Source organism: Lichenostomus cassidix, chromosome 9 (genome assembly GCF_008360975.1).
Source record: "Lichenostomus cassidix isolate B80296 chromosome 9, HeHo_3.0, whole genome shotgun sequence".
NCBI classification, from domain to species: Eukaryota; Metazoa; Chordata; class Aves; order Passeriformes; family Meliphagidae; genus Lichenostomus; species Lichenostomus cassidix.
In genome coordinates, this window is record NC_139490.1 from 15,524,856 (window position 1) to 15,550,068 (window position 25,213).

General features: G+C 37.6%; 1 protein-coding gene across 2 annotated transcripts in view; it reads left to right on the forward strand.

Annotated features, from left to right (window-relative positions):
• The window catches only part of COL4A4 (collagen type IV alpha 4 chain), a 64,068-nt gene that overhangs the window by 14,325 nt on the left and 24,530 nt on the right, over positions 1–25,213 (forward strand). For both annotated transcript variants that reach the window (XM_085069609.1, XM_085069607.1), the window contains exons 5-26: positions 4,354–4,488; positions 5,385–5,429; positions 7,044–7,160; positions 8,747–8,815; positions 9,047–9,082; positions 9,806–9,868; positions 10,336–10,371; positions 10,539–10,580; positions 11,516–11,596; positions 12,901–12,954; positions 14,092–14,151; positions 14,771–14,815; positions 15,840–15,893; positions 17,050–17,119; positions 18,549–18,653; positions 19,238–19,402; positions 19,945–20,037; positions 20,366–20,529; positions 22,465–22,537; positions 23,802–23,908; positions 24,271–24,454; positions 25,036–25,104. In XM_085069609.1, the coding sequence (XP_084925735.1) occupies positions 4,354–4,488; positions 5,385–5,429; positions 7,044–7,160; positions 8,747–8,815; positions 9,047–9,082; positions 9,806–9,868; positions 10,336–10,371; positions 10,539–10,580; positions 11,516–11,596; positions 12,901–12,954; positions 14,092–14,151; positions 14,771–14,815; positions 15,840–15,893; positions 17,050–17,119; positions 18,549–18,653; positions 19,238–19,402; positions 19,945–20,037; positions 20,366–20,529; positions 22,465–22,537; positions 23,802–23,908; positions 24,271–24,454; positions 25,036–25,104 (1,867 nt within the window). The remainder of the gene's footprint in view (positions 1–4,353; positions 4,489–5,384; positions 5,430–7,043; positions 7,161–8,746; positions 8,816–9,046; positions 9,083–9,805; positions 9,869–10,335; positions 10,372–10,538; positions 10,581–11,515; positions 11,597–12,900; positions 12,955–14,091; positions 14,152–14,770; positions 14,816–15,839; positions 15,894–17,049; positions 17,120–18,548; positions 18,654–19,237; positions 19,403–19,944; positions 20,038–20,365; positions 20,530–22,464; positions 22,538–23,801; positions 23,909–24,270; positions 24,455–25,035; positions 25,105–25,213) is intronic.

Sequence of the window (25,213 nt, forward strand, 5' to 3'; positions counted from 1 at the left end):
AGAGACTATTTACAAGGGCCTGTAGTGACACGACAAGGGGTAGTGGCTTCAGGCTGGAAGAGAGCAGGTTAGATTAAATACAAGGAAGAAATTCTTTACTGTGAGGGTGGTGAGGCTCTGGCACAGGCTGCCCAGAGAAGTTGTGGCTGCCCCATCCCTGGAAGTGTCCAAGGCCAGGTTGAATGGGGTTTTAAATGACTTACTCTAGTGGAAGGTGTTCCTAACCATGGCAGGGGGTTTGGGACTATGTGATCTTTAAGATCCCTTCCACCCCAAACCATTCTATGATTCTATGAAAAGTCAAGCTCTAAGTATTATTATTGCATTTACTTGGCTAAAAATCTATGAAAAAGAAATTATCTATGAAAAATAAATTATCTAATTTGGTCTATTAAGGACAAGTGACTGGATTTAATGCCAAATTCTGTGATTTCTCAGATTTATCTCATCTTAATCAAGTTTGCATTTAAAAGAGGGTTTGTTTTGGGTTTGTTTGAGCCTTGACTTGCAGTGAAAATGAGTTTGGTCTCAGTCTTACACAATGAGGAGTAGAATCTTCCCAGAAAGGACACCTCTCCAAGCCCTGGAAGCTGTGCCTTTGCTCTGTAATTGACCAGCTCTTCCAAAAGGGGAGAGGACATGGGTGGAGCTTAGAGTAGCAGCAGATGTCCCCACCTCACTAAGCAAATTACAAAATAAAACATCTCTTCAAATGCCTTTGTGAGCACTCCTCTCTTGCCCACAGACTGCTTTACTTTCCTTACTTGCTCTGTCCTGCTCCTGGTGAAATGAGAATGATTGGTTACAAGCCAGAGTCCACAGCACAGTGGAAAGGGTTGCTGTACTATTTGTCTACAATCTGTGTGGAGTTGCTGGGCATTTTCACTTTTGTTCTTATGAACAGAAGGTAAGTGCATTTCACATATCACTGGTACATCTCCATAGCCTGTAACATGGGGTACTGTCCCAACTGAAGGTGATAACTGGGCTTCTTTTATCTTTATTGATAAGAGGCAAGATAGAATTCACTCAAGTACCATGAAGTTTTTTTATTTCCAATTAAGACTCCTTTAAAACACTGTGCTTTCAGACAGTTAAGTTCTCAAGGCATTCTCAAAATCAGGTGCTCTTCAGTCTCAGGCATCAAAAAAAAGTAATTCCAAATACCCTTGGCCATTGCCTTTTCCAAACAGTATTAAATGTTTTGTTGCATGATTCTGAAGTATTTGCAGTCTTAGTTTTAGGAAGCATAGTTAATTAAAAAAAAATATAGTCTTGTTTTGCCTAAAGTCAATTTCTTACTGTAGGTCAAGCCCAGGATATGCTAAAATAACAGACTGTAGTCTTGGCATGGGTAGTTCCTGACCTAGACAATTAACAAGGCACTGAAAACCTAGAGGAATTTATTGGCATCAGATGGCAGAGCACGCATAATATTCTGTCATTTTATCTGAGCTAATTTGTCATTTCCACATGAGCATGACTACCTTCATCCTCTTTATTTTTACAGCTGTCCTGAGACTGTAATGCTGTGGTAGTCACATTGGATGGGCACAAATAATAGATGTGATAATAGATGTTATGACATGGTATCAGTTTGGTCCTAACAAAGCTCCCAGTCATTATCAGTCTTTGAGCTGAAAGAAAGAGAGAGAATCCATCAGCTTCACATGGCATGCTAAAGTTGTATCAGCTGCCAAACCCATTGTGAATTCTGAATTCAGCGACTGTTCTATGACTTCACTACCTTCTACTGAAGACCACGGAGTCAATTAAATTCACAGGGTAGCAGCAAATGAAGACATTTTATCAACATAAAGGACTCCATGTCCTGGAAGTGTTTGTTAGTTAATTATTATAACTACCATAGAATGCATACAGTGTCTCAGCTTTTTTTCTGAGTGCAATAAAAATCATGTCTCTTAACTGTCCAAAGGATATAAAATGATTTGAAAATTTTCTCTTTCAGCTCTTGAATGCAGAGCATATACACTATGAACTAAAAATATTGAAGTCAATGCAGAAACCTGTTGACAACAAAATGCATTAGAACAAAGGCATTAGAGAATTAGTGCAAAATATCTTATGCTTTTCTTTTCATGCTGATGAATGATGCATTTTGCAAGGTAATAGCTAGTTTAGAGTACTAAAAAGACATACCACTTCCAGTAAAGTTAATGGTTCAAACAGTTGTATTTTATTATATTATTAGTCTCATTAATTTCACTTGTACTCAAAAGGATTCTTTAATTAAAATGGTTGTCCAATTCTTTTTTTTTCAATCAAGTATTTAAAGGACATAATAGCTGCCTTAAAAGTGCTTCAATTAATAAATTCATTCTAACAGAGAATGTGCAAGGCACTGCCAGTAGACAGGCTGCAACTGTTCATGCAAGCAAACAACACCCAGAATCCTGACTGTCCATTCACTGTTAACAAGGATGCAGAATCATCAGTTTTTAATACCAGTAGCTCTTAATTTGCATAATATTTTATACTGCTCAAATTATGGTATCAAGAAATTTGCAACTGTTAATGAAGACAACATGCTGATTCTACCCTAGAATTTTTGCCATTGACTTCTCTGGAAGCAGGATCAAGGTTGAAGTGAGAGGAGCAAGTAAAGAGAAATGGAACATTACTTGTATGAGGGTTCTTTTTTCAGGTAGTCCTTATTTCTAAGTGTAGGACTTCTTTTCCTAGCCTCTGGAATAACTTCCTGTTCATAGCTTAAGGTCCAGTGCTCATCCAGTCCTACTTCCACTATGGCAGAAATTATAGTATAGTCCTGTCCAAACATGCAGCAAATTACCTTCTCCATTGCTTTGCTGATTTGATTGAATGATTCATACCATACTTTTTTTCCCTTCTTGTCCAACTGTCAAATCACACTGATTGTAAAAAGACAATTAGAAAGTAAACAAAAAGAGGCTTGTAATTCACAAGGTAAGATTTTGTCCAGACAGATTCAGCCTGCTGAAATGTTTACACCGAGAAGCAAGCACTCAGTTCTTTTGTTTCCTAAAGCTACATATCTTATGATCATCTTTCATTTCCATCATTTTTTCCCTGCAATCCATTCATGAAAATAAAGATATAGTCTGTTATTTCTGTGAATACTGAAATATCTTTTCCTGCCCTCGAGTGGTCCTAAAGCCATATGGTTTTCTCAGGAATGCATGTGGCTCCATTTTGCTCTCTTTTAAACTAATGTATTAATTATTATAATTTATTATATGCTATAAAAATTATTAACTCTGCATTTATGATATATAATATGGAAACAATATAATTATCATTATAATAATTTATCATAATTAATTGATGAAGTCTGGAAAGAAAGCAAAACACTTCAGTTTGGAAACAGAACAAGTTATAGGTAAACAAGGATAATGTTATAAAATTAAAAAGATGAGTAAGAGAAATAAAGAATATATAGATTATATATAAAGAATACATAGATTTTTGTGGGTGGAAATGTAGACAGCTCACATGTGAAGCCTGATTAGAAAGCTTGCATAATTCAGCACTTTGAATCTGTAATTTCATAGTTGTTTAGCAGCACAGAACAAAAACTGCAACAAATCCAAAACAACTCCACACTATTACTACAGACTGAAAAATCCAGTTGGCATAGGAAGTAATTTTTCTTCAGGAGAATATATAATACCTTGGAAAAGTTAATAGAAATCTATGGAGGTTGTCTGTATGGTAACAAAGGTACAAATACTCAATTTAGAGCCATCTATAGAGCCAACCTCCTAAGCCATTTTAACACAATCTATTAAAATTGATACTTTCTGTAAATATGTTGGCTAATAACTATTAATTTTTTCTCCAGGAAACTTCACAACTTTTAAATGATACACTAAGATATGAGAGTGATTATGGGAAATGTGAGCTGGAAAAACTTACGATAATTGGCACATCGTGACTTGAAAGAGGGAACTCTCTTGATTTTTTCTAATTGTGTACAAAGTCTCTGTCTAAAATGAGTCCTCATTTTTCTGGTGGGGAAACACAATGCTCAGTGGAGTCTTAGGCTTTCAAAAGGTGCTACTTACATTGGTGGAGCCAGGAAGACTTGCAGAATCCCAGGCTTCTTAGAGAGGTGGTCTTGGAGACCTGAAGTAGGTGCAAAGAACTCATTACCATGAGCAAGTTGTTAAACTTGAAAGTTGTGTTCTTACAGCACTTAATGCGTGGGACAGTTCTGCAGGCTGTCCAGCAGCTGTTTTGAGTCATGAGTATTTATACATTGTAAGCCTTGTTTTATCCACAGAGTCATCTTGGAATTGCTGCCTGCTGCAGGGTTTACAGCAGTGGTCATTCACTTCTTTGGATTTTTTTCAGGGTCAGCCTGGTGAGCTGGGAGCTCAGGGTCCTATTGGGTCCTTGGGATCTACAGGACCAGCTGGTCTGCCAGGGGAGAAAGGACAGAGAGGTGAGAATGGGCAGCCTGGGCCAGCTGGAGAAAAAGGTGATAAGGTAGGAAACACCACAGACGGTTCTTCTAGGTGTATACAGTACGTAATGTTAAATGTTGATAAGTCAAACAGAACCTGAATGACCAAAAAGCATTTGCCAAACTATATTCTTGCTCACAAAAAGTTCTCACAGAAGTTAATGACAGAAAATTAATGCTTGAATAAAATATTTCAAGAGCTCTTTTGCTGTGGATTGTAAAATTAGAATTGTCAGAAGACATAAAATGAGATGAACAGACAATCTCTGATTGACACATACCATGTCATCCTCCTCAACCTCAAAGGTGTAGAAGAAATGTGGAGCAGGAGGGAGTGGTATGGTGCTTTTAAAAGCACTGCACTAAACAGAATTTTAATACCACTTACAGAGTATAAATTGCAGTTCAGATTTGTATCTTTCATATCTGTACAATCCCTGGCTCTTGGTACTTCACGTAAGTTTTAATGGTCTAATTCCACTGATCTCAGAGGATAAGTGAAATCACTAATGTCAGTATCTAGCACACTTGAAATGTAAATGGAGTAAACAGAAATTGTGCTGCTGTTATCAAAACAGAAGCAGGATTGTGAAATTATGTACAGAAATATTTTATAAGTTACAGGCAACTTCCCCTCCTCTGTCGTTTTATAATCTTTGGAGAATGCCTATTGGATGTTAGACATTTGTCCTTTACTGTACCACCTGTTATATGGATAACTATTGGCATTAGTCTTCTGCTAAGATAATCGAAGTTTTTTTCAGATACCTAATTTCTGAAAATTATGGCTTTTGATTCATATTTCAAATAAGTCTGGTTTTTTGTTTCTTATTATATAGTACCAAATACTCTTGTTTTTCATTCTTTTTAAGAGTTAGTGACTTCAGCAACTTTGTTTTTTCATATCACCTGTTTTTAGGGCCCAACTGGAGTCCCAGGATTTCCTGGTTTAGATGGTGTTCCTGTACGTATTAAACAAATACTTCTTTTAAAAAATTACATTTCCTATAAAGTCATAGCAAGTCCTCTAACAGAATAATACATTTAATAAATGGTTTGGCTTTATTGATATAATTTCCCTCACAGAGTTACATGTTTTGCAAAAATGTAAAATAACCAGGTTAACTCCAATTGTGTTTAATATTGATGACAAACTCCGCCAAATCCCAATGAGGTAAGCACAGAAGTTTCATGCACATAGCATGTGTCAGAGCTCATCTTAAAAACAATGTATTTCTTTTTTCAGGCTCTATAGCAGACTGAAGCCTGCTTGGTACATTCTTAACATCTCTGAAGATATCTCAAATGATGCACTAGTTTTTGTTCAAATGTTTTGATTTTGGCTTGTAGTCCTTTTGCAGGAAAAAATCCAACCACAGTGTCCAGTAATTTTAACCTGAATAGGGACTGAATAAACAAAATGGGCCCTAAATATGTCTTTATAAGCATATGATAATGTATTTTTATGAATGTCTCCTTCAGTGTGAAAATTGGTGAAACAGTATCTTAGATACAGTATTTTTCAATATTGTCTCTAAGAGAACTGCATTCCTATTCTGTTACTAGTTTCCTATGGATCAAAGAAAGTTAAAATGTTGAATTCTGAGAGTGAAAACAGAACCAAAACCTGAGTGGGTGGTGTAGCATTTGCTTGTCAGCTGTCCACACTTGACAATGGGCCTGTTGCCATTGTGGATAATGCAGAGGTCAGGAGGGCAAAATTTGGCAAAAAAAAAGAAGTCTTACAAGAAATGCATATTCTTTTTGCAAAATATGTTAATTTAAAAAGTGTTCACACATTAAAATGAAGAATTTAAAGACAGGAGGAAGGTAAAATTGACAAAAGCATCTCAGGCAAATGACCAGGATACTTTCTTGATGACTTTTCAGATTCCACCCGCCAAATTATTTTAGGTCAAAATTCATATTTTTCCCTTACAAAAATCTTTAATTCTGTGAGAATAGGTTTTTTCTCCAACACGAAGATCATTCCAAGAAAAATCTCATTGTTTTCACTGCCAGTGACTAATTCTTAGTAGAACTAATCCCTATTTGGGCACTGATTAGTTCTTGCTAGGTTAGAAAATTCATAATCTCTGTGATTACTGTGTGCTTGAGTCAAGCTGTGTCCTGTTTTCGCTTGTTTTATCCTATCAATTAAAAAATGTGAGGCTGGTTGAGATGACTTCTGTGGGTTTTTTCTGCTTTACTTTACAGCCACAAGAAAGACTACAGCTACAGAGCTAGAGTCTGTATTCTCTGAGAAGACAGAACATTACTTCTTCACTCAAGTGATATCACAGTCTGGTCCTCTTAACAAGTGCTGTCCCTGTTACATTTGCTATGCATACAAACCCCAAACAAACAAAAGACTTACATCATTTTTTCTACACCAAAAAAAAATCATATTGAGAATAGAAAACATTTCTAATGCAAAAGAATATGAAACTGTATGAAACTGTGAGATGTCATCTAATTAAAATCTTATGTATATTTATTTTTGAACTGTTCCGTTAATTTAATAAGCAATTGCCATTAATCATGGTATATTTCTAATAAATATTAAACTGTCTTTCAGGGCCTCCCAGGAAGGGAAGGACCCAGAGGCAAGCATGGCTTGGATGGCTGCAATGGCTCGAGGGGAGACCCAGGATTTCCAGGCGAAAACGGTTACATGGGACCAAGAGGTCCTTATGTATGTGAAAGGCATTCCCACTGCCCATGAACACTGAACACATGCATTTCTCCTCCAAGCTCACAGCTCTTAAAATTACTCTTAATCTATGGCATCAGCTTTGCAGTGCTGCACAGGGAATTCCCAGGCATTCTGACTCAGGTTAATGGGAGTGAAAGTCACTGCCTTTACAGATTAAGCTTGAATGTGAAATGAGTCCCCATGTCCTTGAAGTACATGTGGCTGCCTTGAGAGTAAAATGCTGACTTGTTTCCCCAGAATGTAACCACACCAGCTGAGAAGGAGTAGCTTGAAACCACCATGCCATATATCAGACTTGAAATTTCTTAAAAGCCTTAATAGTAAGGATATATATGAGCTGAATTAACAAGTGGAAGTTTCAACAAGCCCAAGTCCTGTTACACTCTGAGATTTTATGCCACTTTTTTACACATATCAGATGTGCTCTGTGCACTCCTAGTCTTGCCTGGGTGTATCTGTATATGCAGAGATCATTTCACAGTAGTTAAAATGTTTAAAATTAGCACTGTAATGTTTACTTTTGCTGTTAAAATGGGAGGCATTTTAATATTTAAATAGCTGTGTGAGCATTACTCTACTACTGAAGATAAAAAGATTCATGTCAGGAAGGGATATAAATTATTGTAGCTCCAAAGAAATTTTGCTGAACAGATCTAGTCACCAGTCTTTGACTTTTTGTGGTAACAAGTTTTAGTTCTGAGTGAATAATAGCTGATTAGTTGGTCTAACAGATTCCCTGACATCTTCTAAGTAAAACAATAAAAAACTGTACTTTACATGAAAAATCAAATGTCTTTAGTAAGAGCTAAATAAAATTCTGAATTCAGCCATTAGAAAGATGTGGAGAGGGTGCCAGGGTGTAATGATGTTACTAAAGGTGGTAGCAATTAGAGTAATATACTATTTCAGTCTTGGAGTTGTAATAAATGCTATGAAGTACACAACATGATAAAAAACTTAATAATAACCTCATTTGTTATACTTCTGAGAGTAACTGATTATGTCTGCTGAAACTGTAATTTTCACCTGCATTTTCTTACTTACTATGGCCTTCAAAATAGAGTCTTCTTTTTGTAATTAGCCAAATGATATAAAGGAAAAATGAGACATGGGACAAATTACAGCGTAAGTCCTACCAATTTCAGGAGCATGCTCTTTGGCAGGCCTAGAAAAGTATTTGCAACCTACAAAAACAGGGAGAAAAAATAGGCATGGAGCCTTGGATATGCATACTAAAATTCCAGTGCAAATTAATTTTGCTACCCAGAAAAACAACACATAGTAACCATGTTTGCTTGTGTGCAAGAATGCTCTTCCAACCTCTCTATGCAGATTGCCTGTTTTTAAATCAATTTGTTGCACCAAGTACCAATTTGACTGTACATTACAACTGACATTTTAATGTTATTCTTATTTATAACATTGCCCTGTATAATTTTGTTAATACTGTGTACATATTCATTGGATTTACTTCATTGACCTTGTTGGAAAATAAAGAAAGTAGATTCTATGTATAAGGTCTTACTTAAGTGGATTATGTTCTAAAAGACTCTTTTTCTTTAAAGGGAATTCCAGGGCAAAAAGGAGAAAAAGGAAATTCAGTGTATATTTCACGTTTTGGAAAAGGACCTCCAGTAAGTATCTGATTGTGAAAAAAATCATTTATTGTAGGAAAACATGTATGGTAAATGTAATTGTTCCGTTACCCCTTACTAGTTGATAAAACCTGGTGCAAAAAAAAAAAAAAGAAATTAAAAACACATATACAACTGTAACAGATAGTTTGTGATCTTAATATCTATAAAGTTAAAAAACACCCACAAGAAAGCTTGAGCTGGTTCATTTGCTAATGATTGTCATTACAGGGAGAGAGAGGTGATCCTGGACCCCCTGGCATGCCCGTAAGTACAGTCAGTGGGTTCTGTACCTGCTCTTTGTCTTGAAGATCTTTCCAATTTTCTTCCTTAGTGTGGTAAGAAATAATGGGGTTTCTCTCTGCCTGCCTTAAATAGCAAAATTCCAGAATAAAGTCTGAGCAGCATCAAGCCCATATACTCTGTTCCCATGGCCATTTTGTGCTGGCTGAAAAGGAGCAGGAACAGATCATCCCCACCTGCATTAGCTTTGTGTGGAGCAGCTGATGCCCTGATACTCACAGAATATTTTCTCTTTGAAATTCAAGATACAACACCTTCTACAGCATCTCCCAAGAACATGTGGCACTCTACCATTTTCCAGCCATAAGAACATGCAAGAAGAGGAGAGAGTTTGATTTTGTTGCTGAATCACACTCTTTATGGATTTGGGTTCCTCTTGTTATGCCCTTCAAAAGGGTGTTCAGTGATGTCAAGTCCCCACACTGTAGCACAACTGCTAACAAAGTATACTCTCAATGGGTTAATAACATACAACAGGGCTTTGTTCAGTATTACCCAGAAACTGGTGCTGAGCTGCTCTAGACACAGTGAGGTTTCAGGCATGGTGTAAGCTTCTGGCCATGGGTGGAATCCAGTGGCCAGTAGGCTGAGTCCAAGTGATGGAGGCATTTTGGAGGGGCTGGTTTTGTGTAGAAAAGGGGATGTTCTTGCTGTGTTCACAAATAGACCTTTTACCATCTTTTCCAGGGACCTAGAGGGTCAAGAGGTACAACGGGCCCATCTGGATACCCAGGCCATCCAGGCTTGCCTGTAAGATCACCACAGTTACACAGCCTTGCCTTTAGGATATGCCTTCATTCTTGTCTACCCATTTTAAAACTTGCCTTAATGTGAATCAAAGCCTAAAAGTAATTTTTGAGGCAGGTGATAAGATAGATTTTTGCTTTACCTTATGAATTTGGAAGTTGAGGAATATGTTGTTCCTCCCCATGTCTAAGTGAACACATTTCATCCTGGCAGTCTGTGGCCATGGAGAAACACTGCTAATGCTTTCTGCTTAATCCTTTTTCCCAAGACCACCGTTGGGAGACAGGAAAGAGGGAAATCAGAGTTCAGCCCTCTTGAAAGCTGTGACCAAGTGAAGTAAATTGCACTTAGGGATAGGTACACCCCAAGAGAAAATTCTGCCTCTAGGTCCTACTGGCAAGAGGAGATAATTTTCAAAGCAAACTGTCTCTAAATTAGACATATTAACTTGTCTTCATTCTCTTTTAAAGGGTATTCCAGGTTACCCTGGTTTGCCAGGTGAGCAGGTAGGTAATGACTTCTGAAGCTGTTAGTGAAATAATAATTTATAGAAATATTTGAAATGTTCCTTATGTTTATTTGTTATCAAGCTTTTCAGAGGATTTACATGATTAAATTCTAATGTCAATATTTTCTGATCATGCTGAAACTGTGTCCATTCTTTATCAATTAGGGAAATCCAGGTATTGGAGTGGATGGACAAAAGGGGGAGCCGGTAAGAAAACAAATAGTATTAAATATATTATTACTGTAGAATTAGAAGAATAATAGAGTCCTGTTGGGTTCCCTGGAACCCATTCATTTGTGGTTTTGTCTCCTGCTAATCATGTTACAACAGAAGATGTAATACAAGTTATTGAATCAATTAATTCTGAGCAGAAGTGATTCCTTCAGTGAGCTGCATGCAAGAATCAAGCATATTCTAAAGATTTGGAAAAGGAACAATCAATGTTAGTCAGCATTTACATACATTCTGACCAGATACTGCCTAGGTAATCACAGCAGTATTTATGATTACTTAGTGACAGGGGCTGTACTAGATCAGTCCCTGAATCTCATCTCTTGCTATGTCCAGAACAAATGCCGAGGAAAGGGTGTAAAAAAGGACAAGCACATAATAACAGTGCCTCTACCAGGCTCCACCTACATTAGCATTCTCAGGATTTACTGAACCAATGTGGAATATTTGATTTCTTTGTATGAATTTGTCCAATCAGTTCTTGGAATTTGTGCAAGTGTCTAACATACACAACTTCCACGTTCACAAAGCCTCGTGCTCAAAGGCTTTGTGAATGTGAATTTTTGTCTAGAATGTGAGAGACTGTATGTACAGATAAGAGATTTGACAGTCCTGTAACTACTATCTCCTCAGCAGATCTGGAGCAGGAGCCAGGAGTGCTCATTTATTTCCTCAGCCATAACATTATTTTAAATGACTCAGGAGAATAGATTAGATTGTCAGTCTTACTCATCTGGGCAGATGGTAGAGAGGTTTACAGATCTCAGTGCCAAACTTTATCTGCAGGTAATTAGTACATTTTCAGTGAATACAGAAATATGTAGAGCTGTAGTACAACAGGAAAAGAAGCTGAGTGTCACTGAAACACTGCATGGAACAGAATGTCTCTGCTGTTCCTTTGGCTTCCACAGGGCGACATTGGACTTCCTGGGCCACCTGGGTCACCACTGTTAGTTGGACCTCCTGGAGCTCAGCTCTTCAAAGGACAAAAGGTGTTAATTTGTCATCGTATTTAACAGTGCTCAACTTGGCAAGTACAATCCTGTGATGTAATTTTTGCAAGGATGCCATAAGACAAATCTATCTTTCTGTAAGAAACCATCAGCTGCAGCAGAAATCCTGTGTTAAGCAGCCTTCCTACAAGCTTTCAGGAGAGGACACCCCATGTGGACTTTAGCTCATGTTCTGGAGGGAAGTGTGTCTTGATGCAAAAAGGAGATACTGCCCTTGCTTTGGTTTTCTTCATTTTTTGTCATTAGCAAATCATATTTCAGGCATCTTGGTAAACTTGAGTACTGTGCTACTGAATCTCTTTGGCCATTAATACTTTAGATTTTGCACATCACTGGAAGCTATACTCCAATCTACAGTTTTGAACTAATCCTAACCCTTCTAGGGTGCTCTTTTTAATATAAAAATTAAGTATGATTTTGTTGTCAATTTTTATTTCAAGTTTTATCACAGAATCATAGAATGGCTTGGGTTGGAAGGGACCTTAAAGATCAGCTAGTCCCAACCCCTCTGCCATGGGCAAGGACACCTTCCACTAGATCAGGTTGCTCAAAGCCTCATCCAGCCTGGCCTTGAACACTTCCAGGAATGGGGCATCCACAACTTTCCTGGACAATCTGTACTTCAGCATCACACCTACTATAGCCATAGTTGAATGGCTTAGAACATTCCAATGTTTGTAACCCTTGTTATTTTTAAAGAAAAACTGTGTTACAGAGCCCTGTATTGGAGCCTCTATGTCCTCAAGTCTGATTTCCTCAAATACACAAATGAAAAGGTGAAGCTGGCATTGCAGAACCTACATAAACACCCCACATTACTGGGAAGTGTGACATTTCCTGCTGCGCAACACATGACTCAATCATGGCCATATAAGCAGCCATGCACCCCATTCAGAGTGGGACTGTACTCAAAAGCGTAGTTTTACACTTGTGAATCACACTTCTTGCATCAAACCAAGAAGAGCAGCAAATTAAAAAAAGAACTACTGTAATGCATGTTTGTGGGAACAAAGCCCTGAGTAGCAAGGCCCTGCAAGTGAAAAGATACATCTATCTCCCTCCACAGATCATTATGCTGGTTTGACAGTGTTAACAGAAATAAAGATAAGTACACAAATGTTTTTCTTGCTTTTCTTGTGTGTAGGATATCTAAAGAAACACACCCAGTGCTTAACAAGATACTGTTTAGTAGTTCTAATTCAGACCAGGACTTTAAAAAGTTAATCAGCACATAGGCATATCCTGCATCTTAATATACATGAAAACTTTCCTTTTATATGTAGGGCCAAAAAGGACTACCTGGGGCAACAGGATACAGAGGTCCACGTGGACCCAAAGTAAGTAGTGGGACTTTTTTTTTTGTCATGGTGCTGACAAACTCTTTCTGTGATTATTATGTTAAACTTTTAATGCACAGCATTTTTTGCTGTGAAATTTAATCACCACGTCAATCAGTGTGAAAGCTAAAATATTTCAAAACCCTTTAGAAAATCTTTCTGAGTCTGCTTTATACCTACCTACTGAGTATTGCCTGGTACCAAAAGGTCAATGTTGTTTCAAGTTGGGCTGTTGACATAATGGATTGTAAGAGTGAAGAAAATACAAATGCAAATTATTTTTTCTCAAGAAGAGAAAGAGAGATGATCTGAATGTGTTCCTAATGGGGCATGATATATATTTACACCGTAGGTTAGGGAAAGATTTTAACTTCACATTGTGGATATCCCCAAGGGTAGAGAAAGCAGAGCCACCTATTTGGAGAAAGAGTTGCTCTTTACTGTCTATTCCACATTTTCTTTTTGTCAACATGATCAATTTAAACATCCATGTACCAGAGGAGGAAAATCCACAGGCGGGAAGCTACCAGATCTCAAAACCAGAGGATAATTGGAGACAAAATAATTACCCTAGTTTATGTTAAAAACTTACTTGGCTTTTTAGTAGAAGAGACGAAACGAGAAGCATGAACACCACATTTCTGAGTCATAAGTCTAGCACATTTTCAGAAGTTCATTTTCCATCATAAATGACCACTGTTACTTGGCCCTGGAAAAGAGAACAAATCCCATCTTTTTCTATCAGATTTACATGAAAAAGTGGGCTTTATATGCATGCTCCAGTACTAGTTGTCTATGTGGATGATAATGCAGGTACTTGTTAGTGATTTGCAGGAACTGAGAAATCAGCTGAAGCAGCTTAAATGATGCCCAGAACTTAAAAAAAACCCCACAAATTCAACTGCTGAAGGAATATGAATCTTAGAGAAGAGACCAGAGCAGGTTCCTCAAATAACTGGAGCCACTTAGGCACTGCTGGTGATGCTGTGAGAAGTAAGCCCCAATGATTGAGCCTCACAAGTGAAACAAGATTCATCCATCTAATGTATACATAATTTAATAAACATGCATAAAAATTAAAATTTATGGCACACTTCACTGAGCATCTTGGTTCAAATGCGATTTTGAATGCTCTAGGGTATACTTGGGAGAGGAGAAAAAGGTGAAAAAGGCCTTCCTGGATTCCCTGGATTGCGGGTAAGAAAGTTGCACAATAAATTATATCACAGATTCACTATATTAGGCAGTTTAAGTTTGCAATTTCAAGAAGTCTTTAAGGATTTTTTTTTCAAACTAATCTGTCATGCTTCCTGTATAGAATATTTAGGAGACTTGCCCTGGGACCTACCGGGTTTCAGACTTAAACATAAGCTCATACAGACTTTCTCTCCTTAGAAAGAGAGTAAATCTGTAGAGTTATCCTCTAAATATTTAGAGCTGCACAAAGCTACTCTGGAATAGCACAGTACTAACACAGGAATTTTAATATTCTCCGTATGTGTTGATGGCAATTTTTTACAGCCACTTTACTTGTGCTTGATTTGCCTAACAGCACTGAAGTGGAGCAGCATTCCACTACTGTGCTTGATGCAATATGGTAAAAAAATTAAGTGAAAACCTGACTGGCTTGCTTTGGTCTATAGTTCCAATTCATGTCTATTTCTCACATGAACTATTTGCAAAAGCTTTGCCAAGTTTTTGGAAGATATCGCAAGTAATATTTATCTTTGTAACATTAACTGTCAGCAGTTCCGAATAGGTTCAATTTTGAGTAAGTTTTCACTACTTTAGCTTACCGTTTACTTGCTTTTATTAGGGTCATCCTGGTTCTTATGGACCTGCAGGATTTCCTGGAATGAAGGTATGAAGGCATAAAGTGTAAGCAGCTCCCTGAACAGTGGGATCAGTGAGATTTTGTTTGCTGTGGATTTGTGCAGATTTGGAATTTCCACATACTTCACAGCTCAGATTGCATTCTTTCCTTTCTCTCCTGCTACCTGTTGCCACAGAACTTGCATGAACTCTGTGTCTTTGAATTTCTGCCACTCTTTGAAATTTGGCTGAAATTTGCTAATGGAATTTGAAGTTGCAAGGAGGATGAAAAGTCAGTGGGAAACACATAGAGCATAATAGAAAAGTTATGCAGCATGTTAACTTTGTTTTCCATGGTGACATTGTTTGTGTAATTTTGTGGTACATGCATGTTTTGTTCATGTTTCTGGCTTGAGAAATTCCAGTGATGCTGTCTGCTAAAGTTTAGTTATGAACTTTCAACATCTTACTAGAATGAACAATTGATGTATTAATATATAGATCTATATCTTGCCCAAATCTAGCTAAGGTAATGATCATGCTATTTGTAAATCACATTAATGTATAAATATTTGCCTCTAGAGTTATGTTCCAGGTGACTGTTTCATCTGCAAAAATACTTTTCACTTTTTTTTCACTCCTGCCTACCTAAAGAGTTTGAACACTGGATGGATGAGTATATTAGCAAATTATAAAAAGAGAAGAGAAGCTGCTATGCAGCTGCTTTCTATGCAGTAGTTTAAGAGGGTCATTCAGCAGGCAGCAAACCAATTTCAGCTGTATTAAGCAGACAGTCTGTTAGAGTCTGCTGGTCTCTATTCCAGATAATTCTGTGCCTCAGCTTCACTGAATCTGCTGACCACTGTCTGAATAACCTGGCAACACATGATGTGAATTTTCTAACACAGGAGATTCTATGAAACATCACCTCTTGTACAAACCCAGTGAATTCTCTGAAACAAACTGTGGACTAATTATAACATCATAGTACTGTATGACTGCCTTACTGGGTTTTGCTCAATTAATTATGTCTTAACAGATTAATCAAATTGTATTTATGTGATACGTTCCAGGGTGAAACAGGATTTGCTGGTTTTCCTGGACAACCTGGCTATCCAGGCATACAGGTAAAAAAATGACCACACATTCACACACCACTCCCCTCTGTGCCAATGTTTCCTTCTAAATGGGCCCACTTATCAGGCCATTTCCCTTTATACAGTCATAATTTCTTTAAAGATTCACTGTTTTCATAATAGTCATGGTTACTCATCACCATGGTTGGAAATCATAATGGACGTAAACATTCCCACTTGGTGCATGGGAGAGCGAGAATTCTATTTTACATACCATAGGCATTGTTAATCCCAATTGCCAGTAGTTACCTGTAACTAGACCAGGATAGCTACCTAATCCATGAAGTGTAGTACTCTGCAATGTATTCGTGGTTGAGCTGCATTCCTCAGGGAGGTATGTGAGGTTAAGGAAGCTGCTATTGAGTTAATAGTATGATCCTATAAACCAGGATGAACACTGGCTCTGATGAGGTAGCAAAATTCTTCAGAGGAGAAAAATGCTAGACTTACTTTTTCTTTCCTCACACACAGAAGGCTCTTCTGCATCATTAGGGAAGACAGACTTATCTTCCTGTTTAAAAGAACCAAAGATGACACAAAGATATTTTTTCATTCTGCAAGATACAGTTGAAGCAAACAGGCCAGAGGTCAAGCGGACAGCAGTCAGTGACAGAACTGTCTAATTATTGTAGAGACACCAATTTTTTATTCTTTTTTTAAAACCAAGAAAGAGGCATGGAATGCTTGCTTTCACTTGCAAGAATGGGTATCCAGTTTTGCAGTCCCAGTTCTCCTTGTCTGTGTCCTAAAAGGCCCTCAAGTCCAATCCTAGGAATGCAGCCTTACTACGCAGTTCCCACATTGGCATTCTTGTTTTCTCAGTTCCCATTTGCTAAAAAAGGAGGCCTGATTTCTAATCTACAAAGCAAAAGCTCTAACACAATTTGCCACATAAAAGACTTCCCTAAAGTCCACTTCACTTGCAATTCTAAGTATCAAAATCCAAGCTAATTTAGAAAACCTCCAAGCAGAAATGATTTTCCTCACTGTTAGTAAGCACTTTTATGTTTCCCTAATGGAGATGTTTTAAACTTCTTGTTAGAGCTTTGAGCATCTCTTACCATTGATAATAGCTGTTAGACTCTGAAATTATTTTTCTTTATGCTTATATTTGTATATGAAAAAGTTTATTGTTGGACTCTTACAGGGGGATCCAGGAGAAAAAGGGCCCCCAGGTCCTCCTGGAGTTGTTGGAACTCCACCACTTCCTATAAAAGGTTATATCTGTTTTTGACTAATTTTTGTGCTATATAAAGTGCAGAACCTGTTTTGCTATGGTGTGTGAAAGTGGTCACTAGGGGTGCAGGGGACAGAAACCTAAAACATTAACTTCCTAGGGGGCACAGGCTGTGTTTGTTTGTCTCACTGTTCTTCCTGGAACTACATTAAACAAGTAAGTGTCAGATTAAATGTTTGGAATATCTTCACTCATATAGTCACAAATAGATCTGAAGGACTCTCTAGTTATCAGATCTAAGCATATTTACAACAAAACTATGAAAAGTAAGCCTCTGCTGGATAAGGGATGGCAAATAAGAAAACCTGCCCTCCCGTTGAAAGTTAGGATTGCTATTTTCAGTATTGCCACAAGCCACAGATTCTAGACTACAATCAAGTTTCCTATTATGCAGTAGGGGCAAAATCCTGGACCTAGTAGCCCAAACAGAATACCTGTCAATATTACTGCCTTCCCACCTAAACTTCAGTCTGGGCTTTTATGTCCCAGCTCCCTTTATCCCCGCCTTTATCAACTAATTGGTGAAAAGATGTGTGGAAATTCTTATTTCATAGCAGGAAGCAGTGGGGAACAGCCAGGTCTGCTGCTTGGAAGGTTTTGCTTTTGCATCTAATACTTGGGGAGTTTGTCTTGTGAGAACATTTCAACAGAGAACTCATCATAAACTGTATTTCTAGTGCAGCACTAGAAATTTCTTGAAATCACAGAAAGAACCCCAGTTCAGCAGAAACCTCCCCATTACATAGGGGCCTCATCCTAAAATAAATTGATTTTTTCCACCAACTTCTGTGGTTTCCAGCACATGCAACAAACAACCCCATGCTTAATATCTCAAGTAACATTCAGTCATGTGCATGGTGTGTGAGTGGATGCAATCTTAAGAGAAGAAGTGTTCAGCAGAATAGAGAACAGAACCACTGCCAATATTTTCTTTTTCCAATTTAATGAAGCTGTTTACATCTGATTCAGGTTTTCTTTATCAGTATGTAATTGTGATTTTAAATTTTATTAATTGTAGCAACTTTGAAAATATACTTTTAAAAATCTGGACAATTTCAATCAAGGTGATCCTGAAATGACCTCCCTGTGTGTACTGCCAAAGCATGTAACATGAAATCCATATTTATTTTAAATTCTACATGTGTTTATTTTGGGCAAAGCTTTCTCTCAGCAAGATAGTTCTATGAAGATGAAGTGTTAAAAATGTGTCCACAAAATGGGCTGGAATCCATAGAAAACCAACCAAATCCTCCCACCTTAAGATTAAATTGTTACACATTTTAAAATGTTTCATAAATTATTTTACTCCTGTGTAGTTTCAAATGATAATTTTGGTTGCTGTTTAATTTAGATTTAAGCTGTCAATTCTATTAGGTGTTTAACTCACCTGTTTTTATAATTCTCTGTAGGTCCACGAGGAGATCCTGGATTTCCAGGTGCTGTTGGTGATATGGGGTCAGTTGGACCAACTGGTCCTTCAGGCCTTACAGGAAGACCAGGATATGATGGAAGAAGTAAGAGAAGTAGGGGATGAATATCAACTTTACACCAGAAGGAAAGAAAGAAGCTAAAAGAAAGCTGTTGCTTGTTCTTGCTTGATGCAAGTCACCAACAGTAAAGATTGTTTAGTATAAATATTAACTCAGCACTAGTAGCCAAAAGAAGAGACAAAATGATCCAAGCACAGCATTATGGAGGACGAGAAAAGGAATAGAAAACAAAGGAGACAAAGGAGAGTACTACCATGGTAAACCCATGGTATAGCTGTGTCTGGAGAGCTGTGCTTAAAATTTCTGTTCTCCATCTCAAAAAGATATTAAAGAAACTGATGAGGATGACTTTGCTCTGTATGAGAAACTAGAGTAACTGGGATATATCTGGAAAAGAGATCATGGAGGGAAGCAGGAAAAGAAACATTTGAAGGTCTAAAGCAGGAGACTATTTTCCTGTGGATCCTGGAAAACCCAAAGATTTAGATTTAAGCCTTTGTTATATAGAAGCTGTTTTTCAGGACAATTCTGAATAGTCTGGAGTTTCCTCCTTGATATCTTGCATTACTTTGAGGCTGTATGGGCTATTTACCTTTGTGTTTTTTCAGGTCTGCCTGGCCTGCCAGGAGTAAGTGGGGCACCAGGACCTCAAGGTTTTCAAGGGGACCCTGGTTTGCCTGCAACAGGAGAATTAATCCCAGGAAGACCTGGATTTCCTGGACCACCAGGCCTACCAGGACAGCCAGGAAGACAAGGCTTACCTGGACTACCAAGTAGGCTCAACAGCAATTTATATAACAAGTATAAAAGTCTGCAGATTAATAGATCCATTGCTTTTGTTGGTCCTACAGAGAACAGAGAAATGAAAAGTGCATTCTGACAGATATTTCAGACTTCACATGGCATGTTGAAAACATATTTTTCCTATTAGCTTTTGATCAACAAGATTTCAAGATTTTCATCGTTTTCTGGGTGATTTAAACCCTCAAAACTAACACATATGAAAAATTCTCTACGAATATACTACCTCAAGTTCAAAATTCTTAGAAGGAAACCCAAATCAGCATCCTTTAGAAAAGAAACAAGTAAAGTTCTAAGTAGAAAAAAAGTAGTAGTGGCAATGAGAAGCAATGTGTCAATATCAGCTCTAGTCATACTGTCTCTATACTCTATAAGCAACAACTTGTAAAGCATTTAATAAGATCTCTAACTTTTCATGAGAGAATAACAAGAGAAGGGAGAGGAGAACACATGACCTAAGCTGTGGAAACAGTCAACCTGATTTACACCAGCTGTACAATTTGTTTTTTCAAAGGTGTAATCTGTACTGAGAGAGGGATCCCTGGAGAACCTGGAGCAAAAGGTCAGATAGGCCTTCCAGGAAGAAAAGGTGCAAAAGGAGAGAAGGGTAAGTTGGCCTGGATAAGAACAATTTTAACATGAAACCTTTGCCAGATGTGTCAGCTCTAAATGTGCAAGAAGTTTATGGTAACTTGGAGGATGAGACCCAGCAAAGCCCAGAGTTAAATGACCTGTTGGTGTTGGGGTTTCTAAGTCAGCAGAGTCATGTTAGTGCAGCAGTTACTCAGCACTGTACAGGGAGACTGATAATCCTCTAAGGGGAAGATAAAATGAGATAAAATGGTCTGTGCACTACTCACACAGAAAAGGGCAGCATTACTTTTTGTGCATTAATTTTGCAACTCTTTCAGTGTAATTTTGACATGTTCATGTAGGAAGTCAAGGCCTCTGCTCATGTACTGCTGGTCCTCCTGGTCCCCGTGGCATGCAAGGACCTCCAGGTACTCAAGGAAGGAAAGGACAAATGGGATACCCTGGAAGATATGGAGAAAAGGGCGACCCAGGCTTGGCTGGTGCAGTGGGATCACCAGGGCTCCCTGTGAGTAGTTTTCATGAGCTTCAGTAAATAACATCAAGCTAACTCTTAACTCAGGAGACATTTAAGTGGAGTGATGGAGAAAGTGCCCTGGAAAACTGTTAGAAACTTTTATCTATGTTTGCTTATTACAGCCTAGTGATACAAGATTTTACTTTTGGAAACAGACTTACTTTCTTTAATGTGCCTCATATAGTTTATCTTATTCCCCATAGTGAGCAATAATTCAAAACACCACTTAATCTAACTGCTTTAGGAATACATTATGTGATAATTTATTGGTCTTGCTGTGATTTTGGTCTGCTTCTTCTGGGCTAACATATGGAATGTACATCCAGGATGCTGCATACCAAAATGATGCCAAATAGAGGTTTTTTTAATATACTTTCTTGTGTGTGAGAGGATTTTCTTTCAAAATATAGGCAGATATGCCCTGCTTTATGACTGTTGCATTATGGTAAAGTTTGTGGGGTTTTTTTTGGGGGGGGGCATTTAGAGGGGGTTTTGTGCCTTTTTGTTGTTGGTGGTGGTTTTTGGTTTTGTGTTTTGTGGGTTTTTGTTGGTTTTTTTAGGTTTTGTTTTGTTTTAAAAAACAGCCCATACTGTTTGTTCACATGAGGAATTGCTTAAAAGTTCCCAGAACATTTTCTTTCAAAGGCAAAAAAAGCAAACAAACCCATTGTGAGTCTGAGAGAAGGAGGTGGAAGAGCTTTCATTCAAATTCCAACAGTTTCATTGCAAGGCTTACACTTGCTCTCTCTTTTTTTTTCCTTAAAACCCTATTGCCTGAGTGGTGTGTGTGAGATTTTGATCTTTTTGTTACTTTTGAGAATATGTTTTAACTTTTGTGGTTCTGAAGTAAGGCTTGAAGTCTTGTCCTCCCATTACTTCATTGAGAAACAAGGGCAAAGCAATCACTTTGGAAGGAAATAATTCACTTCAGTACAGAAGTGCTTTGGTCTAATGGACCATTTTTCTCCATTTTTCTGTTCTCTTTTCTTCCCAAATATCTCATTTTGGTTTTCAGACACTAATAAAGTCATTGCTGCCTACTTGAAGTTCTAGACATTGTAACAAATAGTCACTTCTAGTTTCAGATACACATTTTTCAGAAGTCTCCTGCCGGACTTAAAATTGTCAATCACATTATAAATTGTATTTGCACCACCTATTTTTAAGGGAAAAATTTTGAGTAACAGAGGAAGCTGCCTAAATAATACCCCAGTTTTTGTACCTAGGTGGCCTTTTACTTCTGTGTGAATTTCATGTGGTAAAATACACTCACACACATGCACTGTTGCAAGATCAGCCCCTGACTAATGATTATATGAAAACTACATTCTGCTTGGAGAGCTGAGAGCAAAAATCAGCATAAAAATACAGAAAAGTACTTCTTTGCCCCTCTAAACCTGTCAAGCTATAGATTCTTCTAATACCATGTACCTAACTGGATGTAGATGAATTTGTTTATTGGTGGCTTTGTGGGTTTTCATTCAGAAAAAAAAAGCATCACTTTCCTCCTGCTGTGTTCAGTTCTGGGAGGGCAGCCTCATCCAGCAGTCACTACCCTCCAGAGAGTCCCTTCCTCAATGGATTGTGGGTTGAAGCCTGCAGTGGGAAGAGTTAATGAATCATTTTTGTCTTGATATTCTTACATTTGCAGTCACACACCTGTACAGCCATGGGCCCAGTTCTGGCATCACAATTTCGTTCTGTTGTGTATCTCTAAATTTGGCAGAGTCAGGCTGGAAAGGCCATGTGCCATTCACACCCCTCTTTTAATCATCAAAAGCGACAAATGTGTCCTTTTGGTTACTTTAATTGGTCTTTTTGGGGGAAACCATGCAAGAGAGAGAGAGATCTATTTTTTCCTCCAGTTCCCACTTTGATTCCTTGCTGAAGATAACTGACAGCTTTTTTCTCTTTGTCAATGATAAGGGGACTCCTGGTTCTGCTGGACAGCATGGGGAAAAAGGAGAGAAGGGTGAGCCAGGAAGAGTCAGAATAAAAGGTAAACACACATTTTATTATTTGCCTTTTTGTTTCCTATGTGATGTGTAGGCAATAGTGTGAAACATATTAATTTACTCTTTACTAAACCCATTAGTTCTGTAAGTTACTGAAACCCAGAGGGCATATATATCCAAAGTGCTCTCTTGGCACCATCTCTTCTTGCTAAACACAAGATCAACACAGTGTTTTGTGGTTTTTTTCTCTAGAGCTGAGCCATAAAACAGTTTTAATGGCATATTATTAATGCAAACAAATGACTTTTCATGTCATGCAGTTGATAATTGGGGTCCTCCAGAGGTCTGTACAGCAAATACTAAGCAGAATACAAATAGTGTGAAAGCATGAAGAAATATTATTGTACAGAACCCACCTCCTGAGGTGTCATATACCAATATCATAGCTGTTATCTCAGACTAAGCCACCAACATCCTTCTTGGGAAAAACCTCAGTCTCCATGACTATTCAGATTCCTCTCCTATTTCTAAAAATTACTCTTGACCAGGCATTGAAGAAAAACAATAGGCCACCAGTTGCACAACTGGAGTTCTTGTAATTAAATAGATCAAAACCTCTCCACAGTTATGGTTATGATTTGCAAAAGCAAAAGAAACAGAGAACAATAAATTACAGCAATCTGATGGCAAAGCTTAGTTAGAAATGCTAAAATAGTTATTCAAACAAAAGATTGTCCTTTTTACTGTTTACAAAAAGTTAGCTTAGCTTTGGATGCCTGTGGGTTTTTTACAGATGTTGGAGCAGGGGAAAACATTTGCTTTTATTTGCAAGGGATTTCTTGACACAGCAGAATAAATCTTTGTGTTAGAATGGTTTTACTGTCCTTTATGCAAAAGTTACTTTATCATAAATTTTGGTGAAAGAGAAGTCAAGGGGAGGTGGGGAACATTAATACAAATGTTCTGCATCATACGGCAGTGCTATATCCTGACTTCACTGAAATTAAGAATAAGTCTCTGACTGGTTTCAACAGTACAATATTTTAACTCTGTGTAGAGAATGGACAAAAGCCATGTTCCTGTGGTGCCTGTGAACATCTTTTACAGAGAGTGTAAAAGTGTTCCATGAGGTGTCCAACTACAAACTGCCCTCCTAAGCCTAGAATGCCTTGTTAAGAAAATGTGAATTCAAGGACTGGGAATTACCATGAAGATATGATCAATGGTTACTCAGCAGTTCCTTCAGCAGAAATACTCCTACCCCCCAAAATTACTGCAAATATTTTTTTCCCCAAAAAATATTTTAAGGATTAAAAGGTGAAAGAGGACCTACTGGGGCTTCAGGAGTTCCAGGCCAAAGGGGTCTTGATGGCAGAGATGGAGAGCTAGGATTGCCTGGGGAAAAAGGAGCAGAGGTATGTTTGATTTCCCAGATTTTTTTTTTCCATTTAAATTAACATATTATCTTATGAAAGGTTATGGAAGTTTTTATCCATTAAAAATTTTGTTTCTTGGTAGCATTATTGTTTATCTTGGCATTCCCAGTTATAATCTCTGTGTATACTGTGTGCCAATATTATAGGATCAGGAAACAAAAAATACACAAACTCCTTTGTTTCTATTGCCTTTGAATATTGAAAAATACTAATGTCATCCATGTAGTCTTTTCATTGTGAAAGAGTGTTTCTCCAGATAATTCTCTAACATGTTTTTCTCATAATCAAAGAGAGGAGAGAAATTAGCTCTTGTCACTTCTTACTGAGAATTTTTATTTCAGGGCGATTCTGGAGTGCCAATTCCAGGTGACAAAGGATTCTCTGGGCTCCCAGGACCTCCTGGGATGAAAGGACAGATGGGATTGCCTGGTTTGGGGCTTCCTGGCCTTCCTGGAGTCAGAGGTAGCCCCGGAGACTTTGGCGATATGGGTAATGTTGGGCCACCTGGTCCAAAAGGCCAGAAAGGTAATTTGGAATGTTTAAGTTAAGAATGAAATAACAAAATACACGTTGGGATGTTTGGTGGCATCCATTACGGTTTAATATGTATTGTATATTATATTAATATGTATAATTCTAATTGTGTATATAGATGTGTATATATAGTGTTATTCATTTGTGGTGAACATAATTTATAGGAAAACGCAATTTACATGTCAAGTTTTGCCTGGTTTTTGGTTATTAAAAATGCTTAGCAAAAGAAAAAATTTACACTGATAGCTTTAGATAAAATCAAAATGAAAATATTATTTCTTTCTTGCAATAGAGACTATTGTAAAACAAATTGCCATAAAAATTCGTAAAAAATTGTCTTAAAAATACAGCTGTAGTGCAACAATTTGAAATATTACCAAAGCTTTATAGAAAGTATCAAGAAAAATATATTTTAAGATCCTTTATCATAAGTAATATGGAAGTAACAATGTGCATAAACAGTCACTTCACGTTTGCATGCCTGGTTGGGTAGTTCCACAGAAATATTACAGTGCTCAGACTCCATTTATTCTGAAATCAAATAGGCCAGTTTCTTCTCCCTCTTGCTTCAGGTGAAACTGTCTGCATTACATCACCATATCCTGGAAATCCAGGTCCACCAGGTTTTAAAGGTGTCCAAGGTATGTTTATACATAGGAGAATTTTTGATTTTAATTGGAGTTTTAAGGTGCTAATTAAAAGAAAAGACAGATGATATCCTAAAAAAACTACACTATTCTAGTTTTTCGA